The 17,062-nt window shown below is 37.8% G+C and overlaps 1 protein-coding gene across 1 annotated transcript; it reads right to left on the reverse strand.

The window, feature by feature from the left end:
- Positions 1-517: 517 nt before the first annotated feature.
- Positions 518-1,567, reverse strand: LOC103197137 (olfactory receptor 51S1). Its single transcript, XM_007941017.2, has one exon. The coding sequence runs from the start codon at positions 1,565-1,567 to the stop codon at positions 518-520; it is 1,050 nt and encodes a 349-aa protein (XP_007939208.2).
- Between the last annotated feature and the right edge of the window lie 15,495 nt (positions 1,568-17,062).

Genomic DNA, 17,062 nt, shown 5'->3' on the forward strand with positions numbered 1-17,062 from the left:
TTATCTCAACCTGATCAGAGTTATATACCATATCCCCTGGTTTGAAAAGCCTAAGTAAGAAACTTACTTGTGTCTTCTCCTTCATTCCCTGCTTCCTATAAGGGTCCAACACTGGTGATGATCCTTCATCTAGTTAAGCAGAATATTTATGTCTTCTCTTTCTTTTTCTGTGCTGTCCCTTAACTCTTCCAGCTTATTCAGTTATCTGGCAGTATAGATGAAGTGAGTAAGATAATTACAACAGCAAAACCATAATAACCATGCACTTGGATGGTTATGACAAAACCTAGACTCTGGTCCTTTCTGTGACATTCACATGTAGTGTAACAATGGGTAGATCACTTCCATTCTTTGGGTCTTGTAAGCATTCATCAATATACACACATACATTTCAAAGGACAGGCAGATATATCCATGTATATGCACTTATGTATACCTGAGTGACTATTTCATGTATGGTGATGGAAACCTTTGCATCAGGTAGTCTTAAGCTACCAAATGTGAAAGGACATCTTCCTCACTGAGCAAAACCTACCTTCATGGGTTGTAATCTCTTGAGTATTCTTTCTCTAATCTCCTTCATCTTGACACTATAGAGTATAGGGTTTAATAATGGAGGAAGCAGAAAGTGGACATAGGAGAGAAGAGTATGGGCAGGCTGAGGTACTGGCAATCTAAGACGGTCAATGAGTGCCAGGAGGATCATAGGCACATAGAAGAGGAGCACAGCAGAGAGGTGGGCCACACAGGTTTGACTAGCCTTCCAGCGCTCCTCACTGGATCCCAAACCTTGCAACACTTTACCAATTAGGCCATAGGAGAAGAAAATAAGCAAGGGATCCAATCCCATGACTGAGAGGACCACAAAGAGGCTGTAGACTGCTCCCCAAGCTCCTGGGCAAGCCAGATGGGTCATATCTGGGTGCAAGCAATAAGAATGGGTTAGGACCTGTGGGCGGCAGTAGGACATGTGGGCCAGGAGGAATGGTAGGGGCAGATGGAGACCTAGGCATCGGAAAGCAATAGCGAGACCAATCTTCATAATGAAACCATTGGTGAGGAGTGTGGGATAGTGGAGAGGACGGCAGATTGCCAGTGCTCTATCTAAGGCCATTGTGAGCAAGACAGAGGACTCCATGACAGAAAAGACATGGACAAAGAACATTTGGAGGAGGCAGGCTGAGGCAGAGACCACATGAACATCAGCAAGAGCAAGACCCAAGAGGGTGGGCATCAGGGCTGTGGCCAAGCCAACATCAGACACACTGAGTAGGAAGAGGAAGAAGTACATTGGGCGGTGCAAGGTGGGCTCCATGGCAATGATCCAGAGGATGGTACCATTGCCCAAGGCAGATAGAAGGTAGAGCATGATGAGGGGGATTGTCCACCAGGAGGGTATAGCTGACAGACCTGGCATGCCCACCAGCAAGAAGGTGGGGGCCATTGAAGGGCTGCTATTGGAAGCTGTCTGGGTGGAGAATGTTGACATAGTTGAGGATCCAGCTTGGAACTCAGGAATCTGAAAATAGATTAGAAAGATTAGCTTAATCTTATGACACATTTGCATGGTGCTTTGTAAAATCTCCTGTCTCTTCTCTCCTCTCCACCCTATACACACACACACACACACACACACACTTCCTTCACACCCACACGTGAACTCTTATAGTCTGTGCCATACCTATGCCTTCCAAAATGAATAAATTAATTGCCATCAAATGGATTCCAACTCACAGCAAACCTAAAGGAAGAATAGAACTGCCCTATAGGGTTTCCAAGGCTTTGCAGAAGCCAACTCTCACATCTTTCTCTCACAGAGTGGCTGGTGTGTTTGAACTGCCAAGCTGTAGGTTAGTAGCAAGCACTTAACCATGGCACAACTAGGGCTTCTTCTACTTATCCCTTACCTTGGCACATTTCTATGACTGCCTCCAATTCTCTCTTTATAGTTTTTATTTATTTATTTATTTTTAAGTAATTCAGCTTTCTTTCTTAATGGCAAACACCTGAGGAGAAGGTCTCTACTCCTTTGTCCATGGGAGCTCTGGTGGTGTAGTGCCTAAGGCATTTGACTGCTAACCAGAAGGCTGGAGGTTCAAACCCAACAGCCACTCCTCGGAAGGAAGATTGGGCAATCTACTTCCATAGTGATACTGCCTCAGAAACCCAAGGAGGGGTCGGTATGAGTCGGAGATGACTCAATGGCACATAACAACAACAACCAGCTATGTCCATGGTATCTTCTCCTAATTCCAAGCACTCTGACTTCTGTGATGCCCTAACACATTCACACTTCAGTGCCCTTGAATTGCTTTCATGCAATTAAACCAGTCCCTGGCTGATGCAAATGATTAACACTGACTGGAATCATGAGGTCAAGGTGTCCACCGAGAGGCACCTTGGAAGAAAGGTCTGACAATCTACTTCTGACAAATCAGTCATTGAAAACCCTATGGAGCACAGTTCTACTCTGACAGACTAGGGATCACCAGGAGCCAGAGTAGACTCAAGACAACTGGTTTTGTTTGTTTTTTTAACTACTCTCATTAAGCTCACCCATTATCCCTTTATTGCTAACTCAAAGTGAGTTTTTCTAAGATTGATTCATTTCACAGCAAGTTCAAGCTGATATTAATTCCCACTCTCTTTTTCTTTTTAATTCTGTTTATCAGAATCTACCTCCTTAGTTCACCTTGCATACAATTTATACTTTGACATTTTTCAGAGATCTTTATTTAGCCCTTTTCTTTTCCTTCAGTGGTCTTATAATGTCATGATTTCAACTAAACTCTTATACATATGAATTTCAAATATGTCTTACAGACCCTCTATATTCACCTCACCCTGGAAGTCTCCAGATGTCACATGCATCTTTCATTTAAATAACCCAAAAGAAAACTTAACAGTTGCATCTTAAAACTCTCACCTTCTTTAGTTTGGAGACAGTGGTGGAGAAATTAAGAACAACAACAAAACAAAACAAAACAAAACATAAAAAACCTCACTGCCATTGAGCCAATTCTGACTCATGGCAACTTCTATTGGGTTTTCAAGGCTGTAAATCTTTATGGAAGCAGACTGTCTCATCTATTTTCTGTGGAGCAGTTGGTGGATTCAAACTACAGACCTTCTGGTTAGCAACCAAATGCTTTAACCACTATACCATCAGAGCTCCTTAAGAACAACAAAACATACCTTAATTATTTAATTAAGTTGTTAGCATTTACACTAATCAATTTTACAAAATAAAGGGCTTATTGTGTACTTTCCTCCCTTGATCAAATGCCTAAAGAAGTTGGAACTTTAATTCTAGGCAAAATTAACATGAATATTGTTGTTGTTGTTGTTATGTGTCATCGAGTAGGGCCTGACTTATAGCGATTCCTCCTTGGGTTTCCGAGGCAGTATCACTATGGAAGTAGATTGCCTCATCTTCCTTCCGAGGAGTGGCTGTTGGGTTTGAACTGCCAGCCTTCTGGTTAGCAGTCAAGTGCCTTAACCACTATGCTACCAGAGCTCCCAACATGAATATTAGGATGGGATAAAAAGTGAAATAAAGATTTGGTAGGCTGTTTGTATCTTCAGGGCAAGAATATAGACACACATCAACTATACATACATACATATACATATATATATATATATATAGACACACACACACATATACATATATATATATATATATATAATGTTTGGTTTGGTTTATACCCAGTAGGGAGGTCACTTTAAGTAATAAAAAAATGTAATAACTTCCAAACTTCTAAACACAGAGCTTAATAAATCTAACAGAATACATTCAAAAGGAATAAACAGAAACTGGTATTCATTTGGGGCATGACTGACTGAGGAGACTGACAAATCCTTTCCCCTAAAAACACCTAAAAAGCTAATCAAAACTATCAGCAACATCCACTTAAGCACTCTGAAAATTCATCAATTGCCCAGAAAATTTCAGGCTGAGTTACTAGACACCTTTGCAATTCAGGCTGCAAATTGCCTTTCAGGAATTATCCCCACATTCTAATCATGCAGCATCCCCTTAACTTTCAGAAGCCAGCCAAACATCTTGTTCAGCTCCTTTGTGCATCTACCTACAGGTCTTGACTTGCTCGAGATGTGCTTATTTGTAAAATGCTCAAATCTGGCATCTTCTGGTCTGGCTGAGAGAACAATAGCTGTGGGGCCAAGGGTTCTGCGGTCCTCTGCCCCAGGTGAGAATATCCAGACACCAAAGGAAAGCATGAAGCAAAGACATGAAGTTAGGTTCCTTTTAGTGTTCAGGAAAGAGCAGTGGGTAGCTCAGTGGTAGAATGCAGGAGACTGGGTTAAATTCCCAGCCAATGCACCTTAAGTGAAGCCACCACTCAACTGGGTGATGCTGTGATGCTGAACAGGATTCAGTGGAACATCCAGATTAAGACAGAGTGAGTAGATACATGCACTTGTACTAACACACATGCACAAACATACTAATCCAGATTGATTCATCCAGAAACAACTACACACTCACACTCACACATGTAAAAAAGAAGGGGATTATATTCATGAACAGAAATATTTTCAAGGTAGATGGCTGTAAAATTAAAAGACATTAAAATATGTACAAACATGTGCATTCACATTCAGATCCAAAGATGCAGATATGTACAAGCCCTCATTCCCTAAAGCATAAGCACTTCTGCATATGAACTGATACATATGCATTTGCTCGTAAGAAAAGACATTTGGAAACTAAAGCACCTTTTTTTGTGCATATATGTTATTACACACATACATGCATCTCCACAATGGCAAGACTCCTATAACCAAACTTCTGTTACTTCCCAAAATCACATATATATCAATATAATAACTCATAATACACATATAATGAGTAAACCTGATCCTTTCACACACACACACACACACACATGCATATTCATCAGATGTTAACCAACATCACATGTTGAACACATTGTCAGTTCTGACTCATCAGTATACACATTAGATGTGCAGGGAACCATAAGCATTTTTTTTTTTTAAATTTTTCAATTGTTGTAAAAATAGATATCACGACATTTTCCAACTCAATATCTTTCACATGCATAATTTAGTGACATCAACGATATCAATAATTTTATGAAACTATCACCAATATCCACTGCCAAATTTTCCATCACCACAAACAGAAACTCAATGATAAACATATCTCTTATAATCACATCTTACCTGTATCAAAGAGAAAGTGAAACTTTCCTGCAAATAGTTATTTTCTTAATAGTCATTCATTCACAAATGTTTATCACACCATGTGATAATTTCACACTAAGTCATACATCCTCTCATAGACACACTCAAGCACACCCATGCATCCACAGAGTGTTTTATATTCATAGGGCCTTTTTCAGACATATGTTCACTCATCCTTCCCATACACACTCCATTGCTTCCCTACCCTCACTCTCTTAGATGGCATAAGGTGAAAGGGAATGGCAACTGTCCCAAGCATATACTCTTGTGTCTTTAGTTTGAAACAAGAAATACCTGCTAGAGGAGAATGGCCTCTAGGATTATATTTCTTAGCTTATATGAGTTATTTTTTTTTTCTTCATTTATCTCCTAAACATGCATCTTCCCCCAAACCTCTATTTTGTTGATGTACAAGCACATATACATCCACATTAATAGGCAAAAAAATATATGCACATGTTCTTGTAATCACTGACCCCTGACTTTTCATAAACATGCAAACATGCTTACATTGTATGTATTTAATCTGTACTATTTTGTTCCCAGAGTATGTAAGATATGCTTATGCAAATTTGTTTTGCTACACTTTTGTCAAGCTCCTATATATAGTATAGTTTATGTATATACAATATGTGATAATATGTAAAAATAGCTATATGCATCTATAAAAACGTAACAGAAATTATTATACAAACTCTAAAATAAATAAATATAGACATACAACACATGTACACATAAACAAAGAAGACGTAACACTCTGGCATACACAATCACCCTATCTACTTGGATATAAAAATAAAAAATTATAAACAAGTAAATTTAGACCCATTTCAGATATGTGCTAAGATACAACACTGTAATTGCAGAAAACAGCATAGGATGGGTGACCACTTTGCAGTTAATTATTGCAGAAAGGATTTAAACACTAATTTTGTCCTTGAAGTTAATGAGTCCCTTTTGATCCAAAGACCCTCTACTTTTTGGAATGCATGCAGAGGGATTGTGACATCAGCATTATGTACTTATTTTAAAAGCAATGTTCATTCAGAAGACAGAACAATGGAGTAATGATTCTATCCCACAATATTTGTATCCTGATGAACAGTTCTCAGGATGTTGTTATATCAATTATTTCACTTGTTCCTGAAAAACATTTTACATGCAGCAGTGAAATATTATCCACATTTTATAGAGGAAGATAACTGAAAAGGAGAGTGGTCAAATGGCTCTCCAATATTTGACACAGAAATATTGTGCTAACCTACAATGCCAGCCATGTCTTTGCACTTACATGCATTCCCATGACACACTATACAAGACAAATAAAATCCAGGTGACTGCCTTCTTAGCTTCATCTCTATTAACTTTTATATAGAAATTCTGAGGAAAAATACCTTGTCTCTCTGATCCTCATTTTACTCATCTATGAAGAATGAGGGTATTAATTTTAATACCAGAATATCTTATTCTAACTGCTATAGTATTTTTTTAATGGAGGAATAAATAGAATAATGGGTTAGAAAATGTTTTTTAAAGAACTATACAAAATATTATTATTATTTTTTATGGATGCTCATAATTACTCAAATATGCAGATGAGTAAATATGTTCCAAAATGAGATCACATGGAGATTCTTTGGCTGGTCTAGGACTCAAACCAGCCTTCTAAATCTCAGTGTTCTATTATTCAGTTTTACAAATAATCATTAGGCCATTCTTATTTTACTTCAAAATAGCTGACAGGTGGCTAAAAAGACAAGTGAACTCCCTCTTTGTAACTGAAATCTTGCTTTCTATAGATTTAATCCTGTGGATTAAAAACAAAAGTTAGGATATTGTCTCCAAAAGACATTTATAAATACACAACTGTGATTTCTGAGAGAGGAAAAAAAATGTATTTCTTTACCAGATTAATTCCCCATCACTCCAAAGAAAAAGAAGTAACGTCACTAAAGGGGTGGGACATAGGCTCTTTGGTTTTGGCGGAGAATTCATGCTGGTGTAATGGAGAGATCTGAGCGGCCAGATGGAGATGGCAAGGGTAATGAAAAAATGATTTATTGTGTCCAGATGTAATCCTGGCTGTTAGGGTCCTTATCACATTTTCCCTTTACAGTATAGAAGAGAGCGGATCAGACAGGGTCTTTGGTTACAGATGAATGCTGCAGTATTAGAATGACTTCAATAAGTGAAAGGATTTATAGCATCAACTCTCCAGGATCTGGGTCAGAGGGGATAGACTGGAATATGAGAAAATGGCTATAAAAATGGACTTATTAAACCCTGTATGTACTGAGAGGTTTATCTTCGGTGTTGAACACCAAGCAATCTGCTGGAGACAGATGGTTTATCTCATGGATAGATTATCTAACAAAGAAAGAGATTGACTACATTATGTACTGTGCATATAAGATACTTAGGTGTAGAGAGAGAATAAAAAACCTAGCATATGACTGAGGCTGAGGAGTAAAACAATCTAAGGAGCTCTGGTGGCATAGTGTCTAAGGCATTTGACTGCTAACCAGAAGGTTGGTGGTTCAAACCCACCAGCCACTCTGCAGAAGGAAGACTGGGCAATCTACTTCCATAAAGATTTACTGCCTTGGAAACTCAAAGGGGATCACTATAAGTCAGATTCGACTCGATGGCAGTTAGTTTTTGGTTTTAGGGTGGAGAAATGATTATGTAAGTTATGGAGCCTAAATTTGGATAATAGCCTCCCACATTCTTAGTCTCAAATCTTTGTAGATAGTTGAGATATAAAGGCAATGTTTAGTTCTGTTCCTCCCTATACTGGGATTAATTCTCGTGTGGTGTTCTCATTGGGGAAGCCCTTGATATTCAGCTTTATTCTGGAGAAACCAAGGACAAGGACCCCAGCAAATTATTGATGGGGGAAGGAAAGCAGAAAGCTTCCCCTAGACAGAGAACAGAAATTATCACTACTATATTTCTAAGGTCCTCAAGTTCCACCCTTCTGAGTTTTTGGCCACAAGTTAGCTTAGAACTAAGGAGCTCTGTTGTTGCAAGGGTTAAAGCACTTACTTGCTACCTGAAAAGTCCATGGCTAAAACCCACCAGCAGCTTTACAGGAGAAAGAACTAGTGATCTCCTCCTGTAAAGATTGTTGTTGTTGTTGTTATGTGCCGTCGAGTCAGCCCTGACTCATAGCGACCCCTCCTTGGGTTTCCGAGGCAGTATCACTACGGAAGTAGGATTGCCCAACCTTCCTTCCGAGGAGTGGCTGGGTTTGATTACAGCCCAGGAAATCCTAGGGGAAGTTCTACTCTGTCATATAGGGTTGCAATGACTTGAAGTCAACCAGATGATACAAAACAAGAAAAAGTAGCTTAGAACTACACTACACAATTTTATGGATTCTCTCAGTGATGTTTGGTCAGCAAGTTCTTTTTCAAGTGACTTCCTAGCTCTAAAGTATGTTGTTAAAACATTAGAGTCTGTTAGCTCTAGTTGCTAAGAACTTTACTCAGTTCCAAATACAGAATGCTGGTTTATAACCCTTGCCTTTGCACCAGTAGATATTTATGCCTTCTCTTCATTTTCTATCTCAGAAACAAATTCATCCTTACTGGAGCTCAGATGCTACTGGTTTCAGTAAGGCCTTCCATATAAATCAGTCTTCTCAAAATAAACCATTCCTTGGTCTACTGCCTCCACATATGACCTCTACACATCCATTTTGTGTAAACTTATGATAGACAATCTTTGCCTTTCTACTACACTGTGAACTACTTGAAGACAAAGACTAGATTTTTATCTTCATAGTAACAGGATCTATCCAGCATATTTTAATAAGTTTGTTGAATTCCATGAGCTGTTTTAAGGAGCATGCTTAGACTAAAATTGCTTCATTGCCTAGATTCTGAGCTTTATAGCTCCCTATCTACCACAAAGGACACTGTGCTTTTCTTATCTCTCCACTTGCCCAATTCTCCAGCCCTGTCTACTTTCCAAGTAATTAAAAATTCAAGAAAATGTCTAAGAAGAAACATTTTCTTCACCCTGTCCCTTTTCCGTCCTTCCAGGCTCAGAAACAGTAACTTTCACGCCTATTTCTCCCTCATATTTCCTCCTTTCTTGCTTCATTGCCCTATTTTCTACCCTCTCCCAATTTATTTCATCAATCTCACTCCTAGTGTTATTGTCCTTATCCACACCCACTTCTCCTTTTGCGCAGTTCACTCACCACTCTTGGCTTCTCCCAGAGACCCTCATGCACAGTTCCAATGGACTGCCTCAGGTGTATTCTTTATGTTACCCTTGTTGTACACCATCTAGGGGAGTGGGTGGGGTGTGGGGTACAGGAAAACTGAGCACAGGTGTCCAGTTTCTCATTGCCAGAGCCCCATGGGGGACCCTCAATGAGAACATTGTGGTTAGTTAAGGGCCTGTTGATCCATCCAGAGGAAGCACCACAATGACCTTTGAGCTGGAGCATGAATGAAAGAATTACTTCACCCTTAACTTCCAGTTCTGTTCTCATAGCCTGCAAAGCAAGTCCCTCTCTACCTCACACTGGTCGTCAGCTCACAGACACAATGGGTCCTGAGCTCTGTCTTGCCTTGATTTCTTTCTATTTTTTTTTTTTTTGCCATTAGCACAACATTGTTTTTTGCTGTTGTTATTTTGCCATCCACATTACTCAGCCTTTTTTCTGGAGAACAGATAATGAGCCCCAGAGAGTGCCCTAGGCTCAGTCTGCAGGGACTCCTTCTGGTTTTGTTGCTTGTGTTTGTTTGCATTAATTGCCATTAGCTCAGGGGTACCACATGGTGCTAATAGCACCAAGGTCACAGGTTCCATCTCTGTGGAGATCATTTATTTACTTTGCTTTGCATTCTCAGGCAAACAACTCATAGAATAAGACCTAATTTGAGCTACAGAATAATTCTTATCTGAGTTAATGTTTGATCTCAATGCCTGGCCACTATTACATATAAAGTCAGGATATAACAGCTAGCTTGACTGGGCCTTTTCACTAGTCTGGCACAGACATTTGGACTTCCTCTTTTCCTTTCTATTACCTGTACTCTATACTATTTTATTTTATTTTCCTTGCCATATTTTGGTCTTAATAGATGCCTTGTTCTGATGGATCAAGTATCACATCCCCACCTCTATCCTCCTTTGTGGCTTTTCCTTCACGCTCTGGGCATAATCAGACCAAATCTCCATAAACAGCCCGGGCATTCATTGTGTGCCATGCCATCCACTGATCCTCTCCTCCCTGAGACCTTTCTTTTTGTTCCTATAATCCCTGCAGCAGATCTGGGTAACTAGATACCAGCTCCTAGGTTTATCCTGGTTCATCCCTATCACTTCCACTTCCTTTCAGTGTAATTGTGTACACCTAGATACAGCCAAACTTCTCCTGGATTCAGGCTACTGAATCCATTTTCCCACTCCCTTTCAGATAGTTTCAGCTGATGTGATCTATTAGATTGGGATACTGCTCTCAAACTTCCTTACTGAACTTTAGTCCTGGGGTGAATGGAGCTGGGACATTGATTGAGTTTGAGTTAGATCCTTCAAATGTCCATACCTAATACCTTGGTCCTACCCTAGACTCCGTTGCTCACACCAGTATACGAATTTCTACCCCTTCATCATTCCAGGCTCTTGGGCTACCTTTGCTCTGAACTCTGTACCATAGAAAGGGCCCCATGTCCACCTGAATTCTGATCTCTTTTATAAATAGATAGTAGTTTCTTAATGGGATAAATGAATCTGTCCTGATAGGCTGGAGTGAGAGAAAGAATTATTACTATTTTTTTTTCTACTCAATATATTTCATAGGTTTTAAACCCAAGGAGGGGTCACTATGAGTCAGGGCTGACTCGACTGCACATAACAACAACAACAACAACTAATATGTCTAGTAGCTACTTTGAGATATTTATCAATTATTTAATGAGTCTATAGATTAATGATAATGTATATGTCCCAAAGAAAATTAGAAAATATAAAAATAGATGAAAATGAAAATGCAGCATATAAAAATTTGTAGGATGACAATAAAACAATGCTAAGAGGAAATTTTATGGCTTTAAAACCTCATGTTGGAAGAAGAGAAAGATCTCAAATCTCTAATCTAAGCTTTTACCTTATGGAATTAGAAATAGAAGCACAAATTAAACCCAGAGCAATCAGAAAGAAGGACATAAAGATAAGAGCACAAAGCAATGAAAATAAAGCCATAGAAAAACCAATAAAATCAAAAGCTTCTTTGATATCCCTTGTGTGTGTTTCCATTGCTGTGTAACAAATTATCACAAGCTAAAAGTCTCAACTGGGTTCTTTACTCAGATATCAGCTCTGCTGGGCTCTTATCTGGAGGCTTTTGGGAAAAATCTGTTTTCAACCTCATTTGAGTTGTTGGCAGAATTCAATTCTATGTGGTTATGGGACCAATATCCTTGTTTCCTTATTGGTTGTCTTCTGGCCATCACTGTCATCTCCTAGAGGCCACTCTGGTCCATGCTTGTGGTCCCCTCCATATTTAAAGTCAGAGGTATATGTCAAATCCTGGCTTCTTATTTTAAAGGGTTCAAGTGATTAAATTAAGTTCACAGGGTGATTTTGACACCCCCCCCCATATATCACAACAATCACAGATGTAACTCTCAAAGGCAAAAGTTATGGGGCATCTTAAAATTCTGCCTATCACATCTCTAACCAGACTAACAAGGAAAAAGGAGAAAACACACAAATGATCAATATCAGGAATAAAAGAGGGGATATCACTATAGAGCCTGTAGACATTGAAAAAATATTGTAAGGTAATGCTACAAACAACTCTATGAACAAAAAGTCAATAACTTAGATGGAATGAACAAATTCTAGTATGACTAGAATTACCCTAATACCAAAAGAAGACAGAGCCTTTTTAAGAGAAAACAACTAAGATGATATCACTCAAGACAGTAACAGAATCTTCAACAAAAAGTTAGCAAATCAAATCTCACAACATTAAAAAAAAAAGAAAGAAAGAAAAGAAAAACTTGACTACTTGGTGTTTATCCCAAGAACAGAGGCTGGTTCAACATACAAAATCATTCAACATATTAAGACTATGAAATAAAAATTTCATGATCACATGAATAGATGAATAAAAACCTTTTACAATACTCAACATGCATTCATGGCAAAAATTCTCAGCAAATTAGGAATACAAAGGGAATTTCCATAATTTTATGAAGGATGTTTACAAATAGCCTTCCAGATAACATCATACTTAATGATGGAAGGCTGAATGCTTTCCCGCTGAGGTCAAGGGGAAAAATATACCATTATATGGTCTCATTATCGTTAAACAATATTATACTGAGTCGTAGGCAGTACAGTGAGACAAGGAAAAAAAATAGAAAGCATACTTATTGGAAAAGAAGAAATTAAACTGTCTATTCACTGCTATCGAGTGGATTCAACTCATAGTGACACCCCCTTGGGTTTCTGAGGTGGTATCTCTATGGAAGTAGATTGCCCAGTCTTCCTTTCGAGGAGTGGCTGGTGAGTTTGAACCACCAGCCTTCTGGTTGGCAGTCAAATGCCTTAGGCATTACACCACCAGAGCTCCTTTTTTTTTTATTCACAGATGGCATAAATGTCACAGATGTCGAAAATTTCAAGAAATGTACAAAAAATTCTTAGAAATAAGGAGTGGATTTGACAAGATTACAAAACACAACATCAATATACAAACATTGATCACATTTCTACATACTAGCAATGAACAACTGGACATTGAAATTTCAAAGAAAATGCTGTTATAGTAGAATAACAAATGGAATTCTTAGGGACAAATCTAACAAAATGTGTGTAGGATTATTATATTAAAAACTATAACATATTGCAGAAAAATATCAAAGATAAATAAATGGGGGTACACAGTGTCCATGGATTACAAGAAAAATTTGTTCATCCTTGTGGTAATCTATGGTATATTCAATATTCTTCACCAACACCATAATCCAAAGCAACATTTTTTCTTCGATCTTCCTTACTCACTGACTAGTTTTTGAATGCCTCATATAGGCAACTGAAATTACCATGGCTTGTGTCAGGTGCGCTTTAGTCTTCAAAGTAACATCTTTGGTTTTTACCATTTTAAAGAGATCATTTGTGGCAGATTTGTCCAATGCAATATGTCATAAGGTTTCTTGACTGTTGCTTCCATCGGTGCTGATTATGGATCCAAGTAAAATGTAGTCTTTGACAACTTCAATATTGTCTCCATCTATCATGATATTGTGCATTGGTCTAGTTGTGAAGATTTTTATTTTCTTTATGTTGAGGTGTAATCCATACTGAAGGCTGTAGTCTTTAATCTTCATCAGTAAGTGCTTCAAGTCGTCTTCATTTTCAGCAAGCAAGATTTTGTCATATGCGTATCGCAGGTTGTTAAGGAGTTTTCCTCTTCCTGATGCCATGCTCTTCTTCATATATTCTAGCTTCTTGGGTTATTTGCTCAGCATACAGATTGAATAAGCAGGTGAAAGGATATAGCCCTGACAAACATCTTTCCTAATTTTAAACCATGCAGTATCACCTTGTTCTGTTCAAACAACTGCATCTTGGTCAATGTATAGGTTCCACAGGAACACAATTAACTTTTCCGTAATTCCCATTCTTCAAAATGTTGTACATAATTTATTATGATCCACACACTTGAATGCCTTTATGTAGTCAATAAAACACAGGTAAACATTTTTCTGGTATTCTCTGCTTTCAGCCAACATCCATCTGACATCAGCAACAATACCCCTGATTCCATGATTCTGAATCCAGTTTGAATTTCTGGCAGTTCTCTGTTGATGTACTGTTGCAAATGTTTTTGAAATCTTCAGCAAAATCTTATTGGTGTGTGATATTAATTTATGTTTTTGATAATTTCCACATTCTTTTGGATCACTTTTCTTTGGAATGGGCAAAAATATAGATATCTTTCCAATGGTTGGCAGGTTGTCTTCCAAATTTCTTATTGTAGATAAATGAGCATTTCCAGCATTGCATCCAATATTGAAACATCTCAGTTGTTATTCTATCAATTCTTGAAGATTTGTTTTTGCTAATGCCTTCAGTGCAGCTTGGACTTCATCCTTCACTACCATCAGTTCTTGATCATGTGCTACCTCTTGAAATGATTGAATGTCAACTAATTCTTTTGGTACAGTGACCTTGTGTTTCCCTTCCATGTTCTTTTGAGGTTTCCTGAGTCGTTGAATATTTTTCCCACAGTATCATTCAATATTGCAACTTGAGGCTTGAATGTTTTCTTCATTTCTTCCAGCTTAAGAAACACTGAGCATATTCTTCTCTATGGTTGTCTAACTCCAGGTCTTTGCACATTTCCTTAAATACTTCACTTTGGCTTCTTGAGCCATCCTTTGCAATGTTTTACTTCGTCATTTTTTCCATATGCTTTAGCAATTCTGTGTTCTGAGAAAGTTTCAGAGTCCCTTCTGACAACCATTTTGGTCTTTCCTTTCTTCCCTATCTTTTTTAAGGATCTTTTACTTTCTTCATGTATGATGTCCTTGATGCCATCCCATGACTGGTTTGCTCTTCAGTCATTAGTGATGAATGTGTAAACTCTGTTCTTGAAATTATTTCTGCATTCAGGTGGGATATACGCAAGGCCTTACATTAGCTCTCATAGACTTGTTTTAATTTCTACAGTTTCAAGTTAAACTTTATATGAGCTGTTGATGGTTTGATCCACCGTTGACCTCGCCTTGTTCTGACTGATGTTATTGAGCTTCTTCATTTTCTCTTTCCACAGATAATAGTCATTTTGATTCCTGTGTATTAAAAGGTATTTCTAATGAATAAGTAGTTGGTCTTGCAAATTTCTATCATATAATCTTTCCAGTCAGTCACCAATGTCATATTTTCTACCTACTGATCCTTCTTTTTTGATTCCAAGTTTCACACTCTAATCTCCAGTTACTATCCATGCATCTTAATTGCATGTTGGATAAATTTCAGAATACAGAGGTTGCTAAAAATATTTAATTTATTCATCTCTGGCATTAGTAGTTGGTGTATAAATCAGAATAATAGTTGTATTAACTGGTCTTCCTTACAACTGTATGGATATCATCCTACCACTGACAGCATTGTACTTCAGGATAGATATTGAAATGTTCTTTTTTGATCATAAATATGATGCTGTCCCTCTCCAATTTGTCATTCCCAACATAGTAGACCATACAATTATCTAATTAAAAATGGCCAATACCAGTTCATTTCAGCTTACTAATGCCTATGGTGTTGATCTTATGCATTCCTTATCATTTTTGACAATTTCCAATTTTCCTTGATTCATACTTCATACATTTCACATTCTGATTATTAATGGATGTTTGAAGCTATTTCTTCCCATTTTGATTCATGCCACATCAGCAAATGAAGGTCTAGCATACCTATTAGCATAAAAAACAGACAATTTCAGGTGCTGTCTGTGATACAGAGCAAGTGTGGTTGTAATATACTGGTGGTAGGAATGTAAAATAGGACCACCACTTTGGAAAACAATTTGATAGGTTCTTATAAAGTTAAACATACACTTAATTTATGACTTGGCAATCCACTCCTATGAATTTAAGAAGAGAAATAAAAATTTATGTCCATTGTAAAAGCTTTGGTAACATAACCTTGGTGAGAGAAATGATGCTCGAGAACCCATGATAGAATTTTGTAAGACCAAAAACATATTCATTGTAAATATCTTTTTTCAACAACTTAAATGGTGGCTAAACATGTGGACTTTGCCAGATAGAACACACAGGAATCAGATTAACTATATCTGTGGAAAGAGGCAATGGAAAAGCTCAGTATCTTCAGCCAAAACCAGGCCAGGAGCTGATTGTGGCACAGACCATCAACTGCTCATATGCAAGTTCAACCTGAAGCTGAAGGCAATTAAAACGAGTCCACAAGAGCCAAAATATGACCTTGATTATACCTTTCCTGAATTTAGAGACATCTAAAGAATGGATTAGATGCATTGAAAACCAATGACTAAAAACTAGAGGAATTGTGGGATGACATCAAGAATATCATCCATGAAGAAAGCAAAAGTTCATTAAAAAGACAGAAAAAGAAGAAAGACCAAAATGGATATCAGAAGAGACTCTGAAACTTGCTTTTGAATGGAGAGTACTTAAAGCAAATGGAAGAAATGATGAGATAAAAGAGCTGAACAGAAGATTTCAAAGAACAGCTCGAGAAGACCAAGCCAATTATTATAATGGAATGTGCAAAATCTGGAGTTAGAAAGCCAAAAGGGAAGAACACCTCTGCATTTCTCAAGCTGAAAGAATTAAAGAAAAAAAAAAAAAAATCAAGTCCTGAGTTGCAATATTGAAAGATTCTATGGGTAAAATATTGAACAATGCAAGGAACATCAAAAGAATATGGAAGGAATACACAGAGGAGTCACTGTACCAAAAAGAATTGGTTGATGTCCATCCATTTCAGGAGATGGAATACGATCAAGAGCCAATGGTACTGAAGGACAAAGTCAAAGCTGCACTAAAGCATTAGATAAAAACAAGGCCCCAGGAACTGATGGAGTACCCATTGAGATGTTTGAAGAAACAAATACCATGCTGGAGGAACTCACTCATCTATTCCAAGATATTTGGAAGACAGCTACCTGGACAACTGACTGGAATAGATCCATATTTGTACCTATTCCAAAGAAAGGTGATCCCACAGAACATGGAAATTATTGAGCAATACCATTAATATCACATGCAAGTAAAATTCTGTTGAAGATAATTAAAAAATGGTTGCAGCATTAGATCGA

Source organism: Orycteropus afer, unplaced genomic scaffold, assembly GCF_000298275.1.
Source record: "Orycteropus afer afer isolate SDZICR_OR568_19922 unplaced genomic scaffold, OryAfe1.0 scaffold00074, whole genome shotgun sequence".
Lineage (NCBI taxonomy): Eukaryota > Metazoa > Chordata > Mammalia > Tubulidentata > Orycteropodidae > Orycteropus > Orycteropus afer.

Coding starts and splice junctions, on each gene's coding strand:
- LOC103197137 (XM_007941017.2), bottom strand. CDS start 1,567: ATGCAAATGTGTCATAAGATTAAGCTAATCTTTCTAATCTATTTTCAG.